This window comes from Polyodon spathula, chromosome 8 (genome assembly GCF_017654505.1).
Source record: "Polyodon spathula isolate WHYD16114869_AA chromosome 8, ASM1765450v1, whole genome shotgun sequence".
NCBI lineage: Eukaryota > Metazoa > Chordata > Actinopteri > Acipenseriformes > Polyodontidae > Polyodon > Polyodon spathula.
The window spans coordinates 40,173,813-40,191,558 of record NC_054541.1 but is presented as its reverse complement, the minus strand read 5'-3'; the positions used below and the strand labels follow the sequence as shown (position 1 = coordinate 40,191,558).

Genomic DNA, 17,746 nt, shown 5'->3' with positions numbered 1-17,746 from the left:
GAACATAAAACACAAGATTTATATTTACAAGATTTGCAAGAAATCAACCATTGAAATGTTTTATTTTGAATAGGATGCACAATTGTTCTCTCTGAATAATATCCCAGTGCAGTTACTGCATTTTAAAGACTCTACATTATATTATGCATCCCTTTTGTTGCTTAAAAATGTCAAGATAATAAACATGTGCAGTACAGGGATAACTAAGCATGTCTAAGCATGAATTAATTTCAATGTAAGTCTTCTCAGATATCACAGTGCACAAGTCTAAAGACAGATGCTCCTTAAGTCTAATTTTGAAACTGATGTGGTTTAATTTGCTCAAAGAATGTCTTTCAAATCGTGTGTGGAATAACAGTTTCATTTTATTTTTTCCAGATTAATCTGGTTTTGAGCAGAAAGAAAAATATAAGCTAATTTGCCTATCATACTTTTTAAAAAGATTTGTTAAACTGCATATTCATTTGAAATAAGGTTTGAAATTCATTCACAAGGCCCTGAGTATATTGTGACTGTTTAATTCTGAATTTCAGTAATTATGAGTTTGACTTCTGCAGTTAAGGTTGTACATGACCTTTGATATAAAACTGTAACGAGAGAGACCTCTAGTGGTCCACATTATGTACTGGTTTTGACCAATTAAATTAATCTTCAGTGATGCTTGTTACTAATTTTTCCACATTACCGGAAACAGTTGTATTTTGCTTTCCCTTCAGAGAAAAGACATTGATAAATTCAGTGTGCCTTTTGTGCTAAAACAGCCCACAGAAATTGAATATATGAATATAAATTCACATTTATATGTATTATGGTTGGGTCATATTTTTCTTTCAAGTAGGTTTGGTTATTTTAATGACCTTAAAGTGCCATCTCAATACATAATAGATCATTATAAGAATATAAATGCAGTTACGACTGGCTTAATGTATGTATGCTTGAGAACTTTGCCATTAACACAGACTTGCTTTTAATTGCATGCACATTCAAGTGAGGGTTTAGCTTAATAGGGTCAGGGCTGTGCATTTAATAAACAATTACACATTAATTATAAATGAGCCAGTCTCAAAAGGTTTGTTGGGTGGAGACTAAATTAATAATGCAAAATGATGCATATGAGGTCTAATCGGCAGGGTTAGGACTGCAGCTTTATACTCCAGCATGTTTAGGTAGTAATAATGATCCAAAATCTGGCATTTACATTAAAAAGTTCAGTTAACTGAAGAGATCAAAATTAGAATGGGTTATACAGCCATCATATTAAAGTTTGTATTTGTCTACATCCTCAAGTGTTTAGGCTATTGAGTCCCAGTGCAGCAGACCTGTCAGTCCTATTCTGCACTACAAATCAATCTGAGCTTTACAGCTGTCTCTCCAAGGTCCATATGATTTAGGAAAGGTTCCCCACACATTCCTGGCAGGTGAAAGGATTAGCATAGTTTTTAGAGACACTTGTAAATTAAGCAAAAGTAGACAGTGGACAGGTTCTCTTTTCAGCTTCATTCAAATATCCCCCCTGAAATATTAAGAAGGGGATTTGACCTCACAGATTAGAAAAGTACTACCAGAACAAAATCTATTAACTGTCAAGCCCACAGTCCTATATCTCTCCAGACACCTATGCATGACCAGTGTTATAATAACCTATCCATTAGGCATCCCTCAGGCAAAAGTACATAGGCTATAATAGGATCAGTATAAAATTCCATGGAGGATAACAAGCATATCCTTATTGTCAGTCTCTGGGCCAAGGGTGCTCTCTGCTCCCTTAAAGACAACCTCAAGTTTTATTCATGCTGCACTTTTTATATGCTACCTATCTGTGCATTTTTAAATGTGATTTGGTTGCAAGCCTGTAGTAGCTGACTATTGTACTGCGCACAAACTGATTGCAGATTACCAGAGCATATTGCAGCATACGATTGTTTGAGAGAATTGTCGTGAAATACTGTATAGAGTCTAGTATCCAAAAAAGTCTATTTACCAGATTGTCAATTAAGTGAACCATTACCTGGGGGCAGATTGTGCCTGTGTCAGTTAAGGCGGGATAAATGTTGGTTTTAAAACCAAACTTTCCATACAATACAATGCTTGGCATACAATATAAAATTGAAGGCACTGCACAAAATGGATTTTGCGGCATCTCTAACATGGCGCCTCGTTTGGAGGTGTATCACTTTAACCTAATATGAAAACATATTCATTCAAGCATTGTAGAGTCTGCATTAGGTAACACACGTCCTTTTTTTAAAGACAGCTCCAGAGTTGCTGTTCTATAGCATTCTTTAAGATTCACATTTAAAAAACAAGAACACAACATATAAAGTGTATATGAAATGGGCATTATATCATACTAAAGTACACCAAGCACAAGTATGGACTATACAAGTGTAAATTACACAAAATAACTACTAAGAAAATATATAGAGTATTTAAAGAGACTGTAACCAAGTGCACAGTAAAACCTGTCTAACTTTTCCATTTACATACTGGCACTTTGGATCTGCATAATTTTGGGGTTCCAATCAAATGGAATGCTGTATGAGTTGTAGGTCTCGTCTGTCTAATGTAAACCTTACTGTGCAGTCAATTCCCGTATCTCCTTTTCTAAATGTATAATCAAGCATATTGCTGGGAGAAGGAAAATACCTGAAAAGAAATCAGGAAGTGCAACAGTTGATTTTCCAAAAGCACAATGGCAGTATTTTGAAGTACTGGACTTTCTCACACACGTAGAGTTATTGCCAGATGCTTAGCAGCATTGTCTTGTGATGATCGGACTTACTTGAGTCAACAAGTAAAAAAAATCTTAAATCCTGCAGGATACTCCGAACTAAGCATGATATGCAGCACAGACATTCTGCCGTCCACACTCGAGTTTTTCCATGCCAGTCCTTTCAAAATGATAGGTTGCATTTTGTTTTAAGCCAGTGTAATTATGTAGCATTTTTCAAACTAAAAAAAAAAAAAAAAAAAAAAACGATTTACTGAAAGTGCACAGTATACATACATACATTGCCACTTGGTGGTCAAAAGCAGTAACTGAGCTTCCTATTAGTGAGCAAATGTGCATTTTCTTTTCCTTAAAGACAATGGCAATAATCTGAAAAGCAGTTTCTTGCATTAGCGGGGAAAGGAGAAACTAGTAAAACGAGCATACTCTTCCTCTAGAACTCGTATAAAGATTGAATGAACCAGAAACCACCTATGCTGGTGACTGACTATTATACAATAACTACTGCATCTGTACAAGATGGTAATCACACGAGAATGTCTATATGTGAATGAAGTAAACCGTATTTACTTAGTCAAATTATACGAGTACAAGGAGTGTAAAAGTATAATAGAGTATAAGCACCTTTTTTTCCCTCTGCGAACAGGTTTCTATTATCAAAAAGAGAGGGGGCATGGCCTCTGGTAATATATATTTTCTGTAGATTTGGAACCATGTATGGTTGCATAAATTCCACATACATATTTTAGTAAATAGAGTAAACATTGCTAAAACCTCTTCAAAAATGTTTTGTAGATTGATGATTAAAACCAATTGTGCAAATCTTGAGGTTTTTTATTTATTTCTTTTTTTGCTTTACAGTAAGAGAGAATTACTTTTGTACTGAACTCAGTTTTTCTTGGTTTCCATCTGTTAATGTTTCTTTTTATATACACATAGTTCAGTAATTAAGAAGCCAGAGAGAGAGAGAGAGAGAGAGAGAGAAGCTGTTGCCCAGGCTACTTCGTGATGTTGCTGCCATCATTCCACTTGACTGCAGTTTTTCAAAATTTTCAGAATATTTGCAATAAATCATACCGATAATGGCTATAAAAAAAACAGATGGCAGGAGATTCCATTTCCCACTGCATTATTACATTTAGGGCTGTAATAGATTACCTCTGTATTGCAAGATCCTAAGGGTGGTTTAGTATTGCATTCACGTTATATCTGCTCTGGATCTTGTGAATAGGTTGCCTTTTGTAGCATCTCATTATTATGTTGGATGTGCTTCAAAGATAATATTGCAGATTTCAAGAATGTGTCCATAGATGGGCAGTTCACTTGAGACTGCCTTGAAATGTTTAGACAAAAGTTAAGTTATTACCTCCTTGGAAAAACCAACTAATCACTGAGTTGTTCTTTTAATTGGTCTGATTTATGGTTCATTGATTTTAGCTTTGGGCCATCTACATATTTAGCTAAATAAAAGAGTACTGTACTGATAATCACATTTGTCAATGGAAAGAGCTTGAACTACAATGTTTTTTTTTTTTACTTGCTGTCAAAGTAGTTTTTATTCCTTACTATTTTTTCTTGAATGTTTTTTAAGAAGCTTTCGCATGATTTTTTTTTTTTTTTTTTTTTTTGAGAAAGCAACAAAAAACCCTACCCTTTGGGGAACAACAGAAAGGTGTTCAGTACACAGTACTGAGCACAGTTTATATTAAAAATAAACTTGAAGTATAAAAGCCTGTCAAGTACCAATGCATATAATAGAATATAGAATAATATACTGTAGACATTAATATTGAAAAATGTGAATTTTGGGAATGTACTTTAACATACTAAGCATACCTACTTAAGACATCTCTAACATACAGTATATATCAGTATTGTTTATCAGACACCTCTATCCAAGGCAACTTACAGAGACTAGGGTGTGTGAACGATGCATCAGCTGCAAAGTTACTTACAACAACATCTCACCCAAAAGACTGTTTTGTATTATGCCCTTAATTGAGTTAAAGGCTGAACTGTCCCAAACTCATTTTAATGTGAAGCTTGGCCTGTAGGGACCACTATTGGTTTGGTAACCGAACAGGTCTTTTACTGTGACATCCAATATTTGCTGTCTTTTTGATTACTTTCTCAGCGTCAGCTGTACGAAGTGGTGGTGGTTTTGTAATAGGATTACTTTGAGACTGCCAAACTCATTTCATTTTAACCCGTGTGATCAGGGGTAGTTAGCCTAGTGTATGAACCTACTGTGCCATCTAGCACCTATATTAGCTTAGGTTAAGTAAAATGTCAACTACGGTAAAGTGTAAGAGAAGCTTTATTAAGCATATTGCACACCTGTTTATATTTGTGTAAAACTCTCCAAGTGGAGTGGTCTGTAAAAATAAATCATTTACTAATAATGTGCTTGCATATAAGGCATACAATCATGGGTATATCAAAAAGGCATTTAATTTTCTTTTCACCAACAAAAAAAAAAAATGTGTTACAGGTTAGATAACATAATGAATCATCAATGTAAAATTATTTGAAGAGATTTGATTAAAACATGTATCAGTATACACAGATATTAAAATATACATATATATAAAAGACAAAACACGTACAAATTCTGAAGGCCTCTAAGTTATTGTGGCGCTAGCAAAGAAAATCTCTTCTTGACTTGCTAAAGTATGTTTACGCATCAATCTGACAGTCAATAGCCTTCATTTTTCTTAAACAAATGTAATAATTACAGCCACCCTGTTTAACATTATTGGGCAAGGTGGTGACAGTATGCGCTCCATGAACTTTGCGCCAAAGTTTCCTGAATCCTTACAGCCGATGTCTCCCTTTACTTTACTAGATATGCTGAAGTTTGCTACTGTCCAAGTCATCAGTGCTGAAACTAGTCTCCTTGACCTGTTTTGAATACAATCTTCACAAAAAGTCTGATCAAAAGGAAATGATGGGATTAGTGCTTGGCAGGACAGCCCCAAAACGGGCCAGGATAGAGTCTGTCAACGGGCAGAGTTGTGAAGAAATGCAAACGGCAGTAAAAATCTATCAGCTATCATAAGTCATCCCCATCATCTGTGCTAAAGCTGCTCCTCCTGCTGCTCCCTTTGGAAACGACGGGCGACGTGGCAGACAAGAGAGGATCAGTCCCAAATGGAGACAAGTTCTCATCCATCAGAACCTCATCCAGCCGGTGTTCTTCTTTTAGTGTGGCGCTGAAGGAGAAGTCTGTGAAGTGTGACAGTGGATCGGAGAAGGTCGTTGAGCCGTGATTGAGGTCATTGCCTGAGATCTGAGACATTGCCATCTGCTGCATATACTCTCCGTTTGTGTCCTCCCGGTAAGGGTGCTGCTGTTGCTGCTGCTTCATGAGATGGGAGGCGAGGTCCACAGTCGCTAATGAAGAGACCATGGTAGGGAGTCCATGTGCACGGGCCTGCATTTCCAGCTCCTGCATCAATGAATAAAGAGACAGTTGTTGTTTTTTTTGTCTGTGTGCCTTAATGAACCACTTGAAAATACTTTCCTCTATATCTTACAAAAGTTGTTTAATTGAACCCAGCCTAGGAGGTTGTATCACAAACCCCATAGAGCTTTGCATTATACCTTCTACATCTTATGAGGGCCGTTCAAGGGAACCTTGCCCAGGAGAGTGTATCATGGCACAATGATCTTAGGAAATTGTTATTATTTCCCTCTGAGTATTCCAGGTCAGGTGACATCTGCTCCTTAAAAAGTTGGTGATGTTATTCAGAAGTGTTATACTTGCAGGTGTTGCCCAGGAATGTTTAACCAATGCTTCATCTTTTATAAAAAGGAGTTTCAGGCACACACCTCTTCATTGATTTCTGAAGCACCTTGGAGGATGTGAAAGTCCATGCCCTGGACTGGCCTTACACTGCATCCAGCTATTTTATTTGATAAAACATCATCACTGTAGTACAACAATGGGACAATTGTGTACACATATGTTTTAATCAGAAAGAAAAAACAGTCATAATCAAAATAACTACATAAGAGACAAAGGATTGCATTTGTAGTTTGAGTATGACATTACCTGTTATACATCCCTGTAATTGTTAAAATGTAGTTAACACACCCAATTAACTTTGTATATAAACTAAACACAGGTTCTTCGTATTATGGCAATTGTACAAACTGGCACTAAAAAAGCATAAACTACTAAAATACAGCAGACATTTATAAACTTGAGCAAGTCTGTTTTAGGGCTATATTTGTTAAGGTCCTGGTTTGTATCAACCAAAGCTGCTTCATTCTGTGTATCTAATGAGGTATCACTGGATGTGTGGCAGCATTTCAAAATACATAATTACACAAATATTGTAATCTGATTGTGTCAGCCTTCTCTGTGTCTGTTCCACAAAGGAAAAATTATAGTAACAATTTGTATACAATTGCATTTTTACTGATAACTGCAGCTTGAATGGGGGAATTGCATGTCTTATCGTGATACAGAGTAATTCATTTTGTAAATAATTGGGATGCATCAGGAGGTGATGAGTTCTGTAATGCTTCTGCAACATCCTCTATAAATAGGTCAATATAAACCGCTTCATTTTAATGAATAATTTTAAAAAGAGGTAAGCTACATTTGTCTTCGGTAGATTAGGCGAATCGAATCCACAGCTAATTTCTTTCCTCCTGACACAGCTGTTGTTTGTATGTATTAATCAGGTAATTACTGCTACCCGGTGCAGTTAAAAGCATAGGGAAACTTGTATGCAAATGAGAACCCCACTTGTTTTTTTAGTTGTTTTAAACTGTTGCCGTGTCTGCAGCCTCTACAGACCTGAATTTGCAGGAGAAGCCTCCTGTTGACATGTTCCAGTTTCTTTTGCCTGTTCTCAAGCTCTCTCACTCGCTGCTGCTCTTTCTGGAGCCATTTAATATACTCCACTGATGCTTTTAGAATCGTTCCTTTGTTCCATCGCATATCACTGCAGGATGTAAAGATAACCTTTTCACAAATGTGCACATCAGCAGAATTTTTAAAAACTTACAAAGGCTTTTTATATTAACAAGAAATGATGATTTACATGACCATTATTCACTCTTGGACATTATTGCTTCTGAATAGGGAATTTTAATAGAATAGTTAAGTATTTCTGCAGAAAGTCAATTCCGGAGCCCTTATATGGTAAAAAAAAAATTAATCCCTGAATTAAAATTGATGTCAAAAAAAAAAAAAAATGGGACTTTGGGAGCGAAGCTATATACAGCACATTCCTGATGTCATTACTCCTTTAAGAAATGAGTGGCTGTAAAATGGTCCTTTTCTTCAGAATAAGACGTTTGTCTGATCTTAACTAATAATCTCTTTTATCATGTGCTAATAGCATGGCAGAAACTGTAACCTTCACTTTAATTTTTAGCACAAGTTAAATTGCATTACAGCACTGCCTGCTTTCTATAGTTGATAGGAACTACACTGGCAGATGCTTTGTGTACAGACTTTTACACACGTACTTGGATCTTTACTTTGTATCTCATATATGTATGTGATAGTTTGGACAGTATATGATGCATATAATTCAGCATGCCTACACATATTGTTTTTATTTATACTTACGGATCATTTGACTTTGGAATTAGTGTGCCAAGTTCCTTGATTCTGTAATTAATATTGTATCTTCGTCTTCTTTCAACTGTTAACAAAAAACAGTGCAGGGTTATTTCGTAGGCTTGCTTTAAAATGAATACTGTGTACAGTACAAACATTTTCATAGAGAAGGTACTGCATAGGCAGCTACCAAATATTTCCCAACACACTGTCTGGTCAATGCTAGTCTCCCCTAGAGGAATGTTATAACTTAATAGGAAGAGGGAGGTTCAGTCTCAGCAGCAATGATCATGCCATTACATTACATTACAGTAAAGCCTAGCATCTTTCAACTAGGTATTCAAATGTGCTTGGAAAACTAACAGACTTTAGGTAACACAAGGGCAGCCGTAAGACTTAGGTGCTGTAAAGGCTCTTACCAAACAACAAGTAATGATGTTTTGTTTGCATTGATGTGACATTAATATCCCTTGAATTGAGCATTTTTGTTATAGAATAGCAAGGTTAGTTTGTTAGTGACCGTAGCAGAGAGTTATTAAACTCAAAGTCCGAGATTTCTATACAGCAATGATACATAAATGCCACTGGTTTTGTCTCAAGCTGCCTGGTGATAATAAAGAACTGTCTTGGAGTTCTTACTCCTTCACTCCTGTCAGACATACTGTCTGTAAGACAACGTCACCCCCTTGTGGACAAAGGCCCCTAGATCAAGCACCCTGTGTCAAAGGCCCTGTTCACAAAGCCTAAACTCTGATGTTTTTCAAAGAGTTTTCTGTTGTCGTTCAAAATACATTTTTATGAATAAAATAAACAGATTAGAACTGTGTTGTATTCATAAAAAAAAACACTTTCATGCAAAAAAAAACATTCTTTAAAATAACTTAAAGCTTTGTCTAATCTTACAATGTACTGTTTCCCCTACTGTTAAGAACTAAGGACCTGTTTCTACAAAACTGTTACTTAAACATGTAAAGTGTGTGGGAAGGAGGTGAATATGGTCAATAGGCATATATATAGATGCAGATCTAAAACAGATATATACTGTAAAATGTTCTTACTTAAATTGTGGTTGTCTTTTTTCTGTCGTTCTTTGGCTAGAGCACGTGTGTCAAATTCTGAAAAACACAAAAAAGAAAAATTGTGGCATGAAGTTTCAGTACATTGTATAAGTGGTATTATGACTAGGTTACTGCTTCAGCTGTTTATCCAGATTAACTCGGATTCTTCCTCCACAGGACATGCCCAGACCTTGCATGACCTTGCATGACCCCCTTTGATATTTCTTTCAAGCCGTGTGCCCTCTGATACCAAATGCATTTAACATTTGTTCATAATCAGATCAGTTTGTCAGAAACTAACTCGCAGTTCCAAGTTTGCTTGCTCACACAAACTGTACATTCTATTTCAATTTTTTCTAAAATGATCTAATTGTGTTTTTGATTGAATTAATCAATTAGTGTTTGTTGGTTTAATAAGGTCACTTGAACTTACTATAATGGCCCATTGTCCTACTGCTCAGTTATATGAAAAGATACTAATTTACTTATATATTCTTTGAAGGGAAAAGATCTGGAGACACGGTTTCTATTTCCTAAATCAATTAGGTTTACTTGATGCATGACATTCATAAAAAGTCACAGTGTGCTTTGTGTCTGTGTTGCCAGACTGGGAGTACAGGCATCCAGCTAATGTGTACTGAACCATTGATAATTGGTAATGCTGCTAATACATTTTGAAACCCAAACGTTCCTCCGTTTTAAACAATACTTAGCTGAAGAGATACATCAGTGTTCTTTGGCCTCCCTACATAATATCATTCAGTGTACTTCACTGGTTTTACATTTTGTTCATTAGGGTCTGACAGGGAAATGTGTTGTTTTCTATCTTTTTTTTTTATTGTAACATCAGTGCACATCTGTTGAATATGTAATGGACTTGAAATGGTATTATTGATAGTAAGCTGAGCACATTCTGTGCACAATGTATTATTTGATTACTGCTGTCTATCCACACAGCTGCAGTAGCAGAACTGACAGTAAACCTGTGTTGCTTTTGTAGCACTGCTCAGTGTTTAAAATGCAAACATACAGTACAGTACACTAAGAGCTCTTTTAAGAAGACACAGCATGCACACTGTACTCCAACAGCACCAGGTTTAGGTTCCTTAATAGTTTTTATTTTATTTCACAAATTAGGACTAATGCATTAAGCTAATACACTGACTCGTTTCTATGTGTGCTAAAGGACTTTTAATCCTCAGTAACATTCAAAGGGTAATGCCACGCTTTTTTCCAGTTGAAGTGAAAATATGACAGAGAATGTGGGGTGCTGTTTCTGTGTGGTTTACTGTAAATGTGGGATTTCTTCTTAGCAAAGCAGCCAATAATATTTCTGTAGAAATATTTTTAAATTTGCCACGGATTCTCCTTAAGATAAGAGCATTGATTAAAGCAGTGTACTAGTTAAGTAAGTCTATGTGTGGTAATCATGCTCAACTTCTCTTTGAGAGACACATATTTAACTCCTGAGTGTTTTTTTTTTTTTTTTTATATACCAAATTCATGAAACTATTTTTAAAAGGTTTGTTAAAGAGGTCATTCATATCAAACAGTATTTTATTCATTAACAAAAATGTTCTGTAAATACAGCAACTTGTGAGTTAAAGCTTTGTGAATACATCTCACAATAACTTCAGCTTCTTTTTTTTTTAGTGTGTTGTGTTTCGTACCTGTGGCTTCCCTTTTTTCATTGAGGTTTGTGGGACATGAACCAGATGTCAGTCCGTAGTTAGTAGCTGTCATACCTTGGTTACCGCCGTACGCATCCAAAATACTGCAGGTGAGTGGCAGCTTGTCATAAAAAAATAAAGAGGACTATTAGAATCTGCTCAGCACATGTCTGTGAGAAAAAATAAAAATTGTCATGAAAAACATGCTTCTGTATACAACTGGACTACAGTTTCCAAAAATACAAAGGTATCTGCCAAATAAATACATCATATTAAATATATTAAATACATAAACATGCCATTGTTTTAGAAGTTGTATTAAAACATTTATATTTTACATTTGGTACATGAAAATATGGCCTTATCTTGCTTTTTATTAACCAAGCAAGCACTTTACTGACCGATAACCTGACATAATCAGAGCGTATTCTTTTATGCTCAGGGTTTCACAGTGGATTTTGCAGCTCTTTCATCCCCTGAAACTCTGACTGAAGTCCAGACTAGCACTGTGGAAAGACTAGCCATTCAGGTCACTGCAATGCAGGCAATATTCTATATTGTAATAATCTTAACAGCTGAAAACCTAAATACCTCCATTGTTGAACTTAGTTTAATCCTCCTAATGTTTTCCCTCCAGGGGACCCCAATATTAACACCACTAAATACAATAAGAAATACACTGGAATGCAAATAAGCTGGTTTATGAATTGTAGGCTGCTGTTGTTAAGATCCTGCAATATTAACTAGACTGCTTCAAAAGTATGAACCAAGCTAATTGTATAGCAGACTAGGATAACCTCTGACTATCAGCACAATAGTACGAGCTTCACTAAATGCTGTCTTCTGATGTAACACTGATGGCGTTTGTTAAAGTGCTTTTCTAAGCAGGAGCATAAAAACTGTTGCCTAGTACTTTCTCTCTTTTTTTTTTTTGCAATCACTTAAGTCTAGTGCAATTCGTATGTACTTGTAAGATATGTTGACATAGCAAAATGATGTGATGCATTATATTTCTAATTAAAATTGAATGATCCATGTGAGCATCATATAATTTCATTAAACCCTGAAGGGAACATTTTAATAGCCCTTACACAGCTTGACTGAGCCATTCATCCTTGTACTTTTCTGACGCTACACCAGCTGCAGTTAACAAAATCTGCTTATAAATGTCACACCTCCAAAGGAATTAGCTCAGGTTAAAGAATGTAAGGAACCTGGTACTGCTAAAGTTTCAGCTGAGTTTCGTGTGTAGGATTACATGGATTAAGATATGTTAAGCACTTTCCATTTGAAGAATTCACTTTGTTCTAAATCTAACCATGATGCTGCAAGCATTGTAACTTTCAAATACATTGAAAAGAAAAGCACTGACCTATCATAAACGATGTATAATTTAAGTTATTATAGATCACTGTCTTGCAAAAACAACAGCACATCACAGACTCAACCAGACAGAAACATCTTTTCTCACTTTCTCATGTTTTCAGATAATTACAAACAATAAAATAGGATTTAATTACAGTTTTCTTGTAATTAACAAGTAGGCTATTAACCCAGGGATATAAAATGGTAAATAAAAGTAATATTTAATTTTAGAATTAGAGTTTCAGAAATACAGTTTGATAATCTGTATCTTTTGTGTAACAAGTAACACAAAGATACACAGTCCAACTGTATGAATGTAATTTCTGATAAGGATTCATTATTTCCACAGCCCTCATATTTACAGCTGCTTTCAATTACCATGCCAATGCACATTTTGCAGAAGGTTTTAGAGAAAAATCCAAACCAAACAGATAACCACTATCTTACTGATTACACTCAGCTTGGATATTAGCTGCTACTTTGTAAATTGGATAACTGATTATCAGAAGTATTCAGAAAGAATTACTATTTTTCTTACCTGCTTTATTTTCTGAGAGTCTATAATCTCCACAATTGCAATCGTTTTGCTTTTTTCCTTCATTTTGCCTTCCCTGCTAAAAGCTGACTTGCAAGCATTAATCAAGTGAAAATGTGCTTAGCTTTAGCTCCTGTAAGGAGATGAACTTTGACTCCCTCTTGGACTTTAAACCTAATCTGATCTAGAGTGTAATTCACAAAAGCATTTTCCGCTGTGCCAAAAGTAGCAAGTGTGCTTGTTCATGTTTCCTGAACCTCGTCCTCAGAACCCTCTCATTAGTTACAAAACTGCATGACACCAAATGAAGGTTTGTTCTCATAACCCTTGAGATATGTTGATGCATGCTCATCTATGGTATTATACTTTGTTTACTTTTCTTTACTACAATGGATGTTTCTTCTGTGCAGTAACAATACCTCTAGGGACGTGACATGCTAAACAGCAACATTTCAATTAATGATATGCTTTTTCCAAACAATTACATAATCTAAATACCCTTATAACATTGTTCAGCAGACTATAGCCCCTTAATATCCCCTATAGCTTAAAATTGTCTTTTTAAAAATATGTTTATTTTTCTGTTAAACTCAATTCTTAAGAATATAATAGGAATTTTGAGGCATTTCAAATGTTACTATTATTGTTGATGATGATGATAATAATTGTTAATTAATTCGTTTACAGTTCTTCGAAATGTAATCTTATAATATGTAATACTGCAATTTCCTAAAAAGCAAAGCAAAGCCTAGTCACCAGGCAGTTATGCAAATTCCTTTAGCCCCATCACAAAATGTTCTTGTATACAAACTTCCATCTCACGGGTCTGTATCCTAATCTGTGTTAGAATCAAAAGAAATATTTTAAATACACTAGGAGGCGAGCTGCTTTCATTCAGATGATGACAGATAATGAGTCCGGATGTTTGCTTCTGGTCCATTCTTTGTGAAGGACCGCATGTACGGGCAGAATGTCATATATTGCCAATTGCAATGTGATGTTGTATCTTTAACTCATTGCTCTCAACAGTTACTAAATTTAAATGCATTTTGATGACAAACATTGGAATCAATGAAAAATAATATGTAATGAATATGATAACAAACAATGTCTAATGAAAAACATTGCACAACTTACAGTGTTAGGCATGATAACATTTGGCTCCATACATTCCAAAGCATCATCATTGAAACCAGATTCAAGGCTCAATAAGTCGTCAATAACTTCATCCATTTGGAACTAAGTAAAAAAAAAAAAAAACTTTAAAAAATAAAATTGAAGGTGCACATTTAATAATGTCTTAAATGTGATTTTAAACAATACTCAGTTTTAAATGTAAACCTTGTACTTTTATAATACTCATTTAGGTTTTACTATGTTCACTGCAATTGCCTTCCATTCCTGGAAAAACCACATTACATTTGTATAGCATGCCACACATACAACTGCCATAATTGAACCATTTAAATAACAGATTTAAATAACATTATACACATAATAATACAACAGCAGCAATTTTAAAGTTACATTAAAACCCACTAAGAAAGCCATTTTATAAAAGCGCGTTTTTAGTCTTGACTTGAAAACTGTAACAGTGCCAGCTTCCTTGATAAAAGCCCTACCTCCTGTGTTGCTTTTGTTGACCCTAGGAATAACCAGCAGCCTGTGAGCTCAAATTGCGGTTTAGAAGATACAGGGTCAGTAACTCTTGCAAATAACTAGGTGCTAATCCATTCATGGTCTTAAAATCAATTATATACTGCACAGGGAGTCAGTGCAAATAGGTCAAAACAGGGGTAATATGTTCCCTTTTTTCTGGTTTTAGTCAGAATTTTAGCAGCAGTATTTTGAACAAGCTGCAAGCAGTATACCATTTGTTTTGGGACACCAGAAAAAAAGTGTGTTATTACACAATTATTATTACACAATAGTGATAGTCAATTCCCTTTAATAGAGAACATCAAGTCTGGTCCCTTTGATTTACCTCATTGTTATGGTTGGCTGCAAGTGTCAGTAGTGTCACTGGACTGTCTTGGGTACCGCTGTCATTTACAGATGGAGGATGTCCATTCTTTATAACCTGCCCTGTACCCAGCGACTGTACTGGATGGTGGTGAGAGATTGAATGTCTCTGATTGGCTAGCTTGGTACCTAGCGTTAGGTACTGCTTCTGTCTCTGGGCTTGTTGTATGTGGTACTTTGTTGAGTTTTCCAAGTGAGTCTGAACCTGTAGAAAGAGAAATGTTGTTTTTTTTGTTACATTTCATTATCAAATGACACTGCCATACCAGTCCTAAAGCTTCCTGTCCTCTACTGCTGCTGTTGTTTCATTCAACCTTTAACAGGTCTTTTCACTGAATGTTCACCAAAAAATAAGTAAAAAAAAAAAAAAAGATATAACAAGTTCTGAACAAAATATATTGTTCTGATATCGATAAAGCAGTATTTATATGGCTTGTTAGTTTCAGACTTTTTAAATTAGTTGAATTAGATTTGGGACCTAGATTTTAATTTCCCCAAATCAATATCTGTATTTAAATTTAAATCATACTTAAAAATGTAATTTAAAGTTATGAAAAATTGTCAGTTAAGCCATCTTGAATAAAAAAAAATAATAATAAAATTAAATCATCTGTTACAGAAAATGTTAAAACGTTCTATTCCTGCCCCTCACCTTGTAGTAGCTACAGTCTGAAAAATGTGGCATTCTTAAAGCAGACAGATACTTCACTCCAGGTCTTAATAGGGACTTTAGTGCGATCCAATGGGAAGACAAATCTTCTTCAGCCTGTACTAAAGGACTGCCAAATCTGATGCTCAGTTTTGACTTTATAAACTAACAGAGCATGCTTAAAGACCTAATTGGTTAAAGCCAGCCCAGGACTTGACTGATAAATACTTCAAGCAGAAAAATGTCACATTACTTTGGTTTGATCACAACAGGATATCTGCACTTTGCATATATCATCGATCCAACAGGACTGCCCTATACCGTTGTTACGGACAACCAATGGCAGACTTGTCTTTCACTGAATTTTCCTTGAGGGGGCTAAACATAAATACTACTTGTTCTTGTGGGTTTTTAAATAACTCTGCTGCCATTTTTATCACCAATTTCTGTAGCTCATTGTCTGTCTGATCCCAAAGAAAAACTGTCATGAACTTTGCCTTTTTAACAGCTCTAATCTATTTGTGGACTTCTCCAAAATATGACCCGAGTCTATACATAATACATTTTCCATTTCATCAATAGATTTGATACAGTCTATTTTCATCATACTCTTCAAATTATTTATAGTTTTAGCTGTTGATTAATGGCAAGTTAATTGTCGGCAGCATAAAGTATTTATAGATGCACAACGAAAAATGAATGGTAACTTTAAAATTTCGGTTGAATTGCAAGGAAGACATCACAAAGTTGTAATATATTTCACTATCATTTATATGAACTGTATGTATTCCACAACATATAGACTGACAACACATACATGTCTTGTTTTTTTCACTATGTGACTTTACAACCTCATGAAATACTGAGGGCAGTAAATAAGTGATGGGACCTTATAGAGTAAAGCACACCAGCTGTAACATGGACTTGGTCTTTCTGTGAATTAGTAGAATTTGTGAATTATCAACAGTGAAATACTGTAACAAAGATACATCCTAAAAAGAACTGGTACTGTTCTACCTACATATTAAAGTACAGCACCACTGTACGGTGTCTATTATCTGGTTATTGGGATGCAGCTTATTAAATTAGTGTCTGAATGTTTTCACAGCTGGTAATGCTTTGCCGAACAATCACTGGTCAAGTCTCTCACCCGTGTGAGGTGGCATGGCGCTCAGGATCAGACCTAATACCATGTTGCCTAGCATGCTGTCTTACGGAGACAGTAATGACTTTATTTTATTTTCAATGCTACACAGCAAACATAATGAGATCCAGGTCTACCAGATTCACAGTGATGAAGCAAAATATCTAGAGCCATTATTTTCTTTTTCACAAAAAGTGATGGAAAATGGCATGGACTACAATACAGCACAGTGCCCATCAAACAGTTTGGGCTTTAACCTCGTTCACCTGCAGTGTTTGATGCTGTAATGGTACAGTAGTACTTCACACAACACTGTTACACATACATGCACTGTTGGAGAGGTGGATGCAGTATTAAGATTAGTGCTTATTGTGAAACCAGCCATAAATGTTATAAAGGCAACAGGCTTGACAATTTGAAACCCTTGCTGTGTTTGCAGTCTAAAATAAAATACTAATTGCTTTTGCTTTAACAAAAACAACACATTAAAATTCATTTTGAATTTATTGGTTCTTTCTGAATGAAATACAGCCCTCATTTTGTTTCATTTCTTCAGTTATTTGTATGGAACAAACAAATTGCAGTCTGTTGGTCAGCTGGTCTGACTGACCTCACAACCAAATGCTTTAGAAGACTTAAACAAGCCAATGAAAAGTGGAAGCAGCCAGCTGTCTGAAGCTCACATTTCTATTTTCACAGCGGGGATTATAGTTAAAGAGATGGCTTCAAGATTTCAACCAAAATTCTATTCAATATAAAATTATCATTTTTCATCAAACTTAACCGTCTGACTCTGTATCCCTCATAAACACATCAAATGTTCTTTCAACAGTTAAGAGACCGCAAAAGCAGTATATCAGAGCGGTCGCGGCCCAAGTGCCCTATGAAAATGAACTATTTTTGGATTCCAAATCATTTTCACAATACAGTAGCACATAAATAGATGCTCAAAATTACAAAAAATAAAAAAATAAAAAAATAAAACATAGTTAAA

At 35.3% G+C, this 17,746-nt stretch overlaps 1 protein-coding gene across 4 annotated transcripts in view; it reads right to left on the bottom strand.

Moving 5' to 3' along the window:
* Positions 1 to 5,052: 5,052 nt before the first annotated feature.
* LOC121319952 (transcription factor EC-like) overlaps positions 5,053 to 17,746 on the bottom strand; it is a 46,905-nt gene continuing 34,211 nt past the window's right edge. For 2 of the 4 annotated variants that reach the window (XM_041257950.1, XM_041257952.1), the window contains 7 exons: positions 14,922 to 15,164; positions 14,075 to 14,176; positions 11,038 to 11,158; positions 9,368 to 9,424; positions 8,319 to 8,394; positions 7,539 to 7,686; positions 5,056 to 6,179 (listed from right to left, as the gene is read on the bottom strand). In XM_041257950.1, coding sequence (XP_041113884.1) covers positions 5,784 to 6,179; positions 7,539 to 7,686; positions 8,319 to 8,394; positions 9,368 to 9,424; positions 11,038 to 11,158; positions 14,075 to 14,176; positions 14,922 to 15,164 — 1,143 coding nt within the window. In that variant the 3' untranslated portion in view covers positions 5,056 to 5,783. Of the gene's footprint in view, positions 6,180 to 7,538; positions 7,687 to 8,318; positions 8,395 to 9,367; positions 9,425 to 11,037; positions 11,159 to 12,940; positions 13,389 to 14,074; positions 14,177 to 14,921; positions 15,165 to 17,746 lie in introns of those variants that run through there. The other 2 variants (XM_041257951.1, XM_041257953.1) reach the window with 2 other exon arrangements.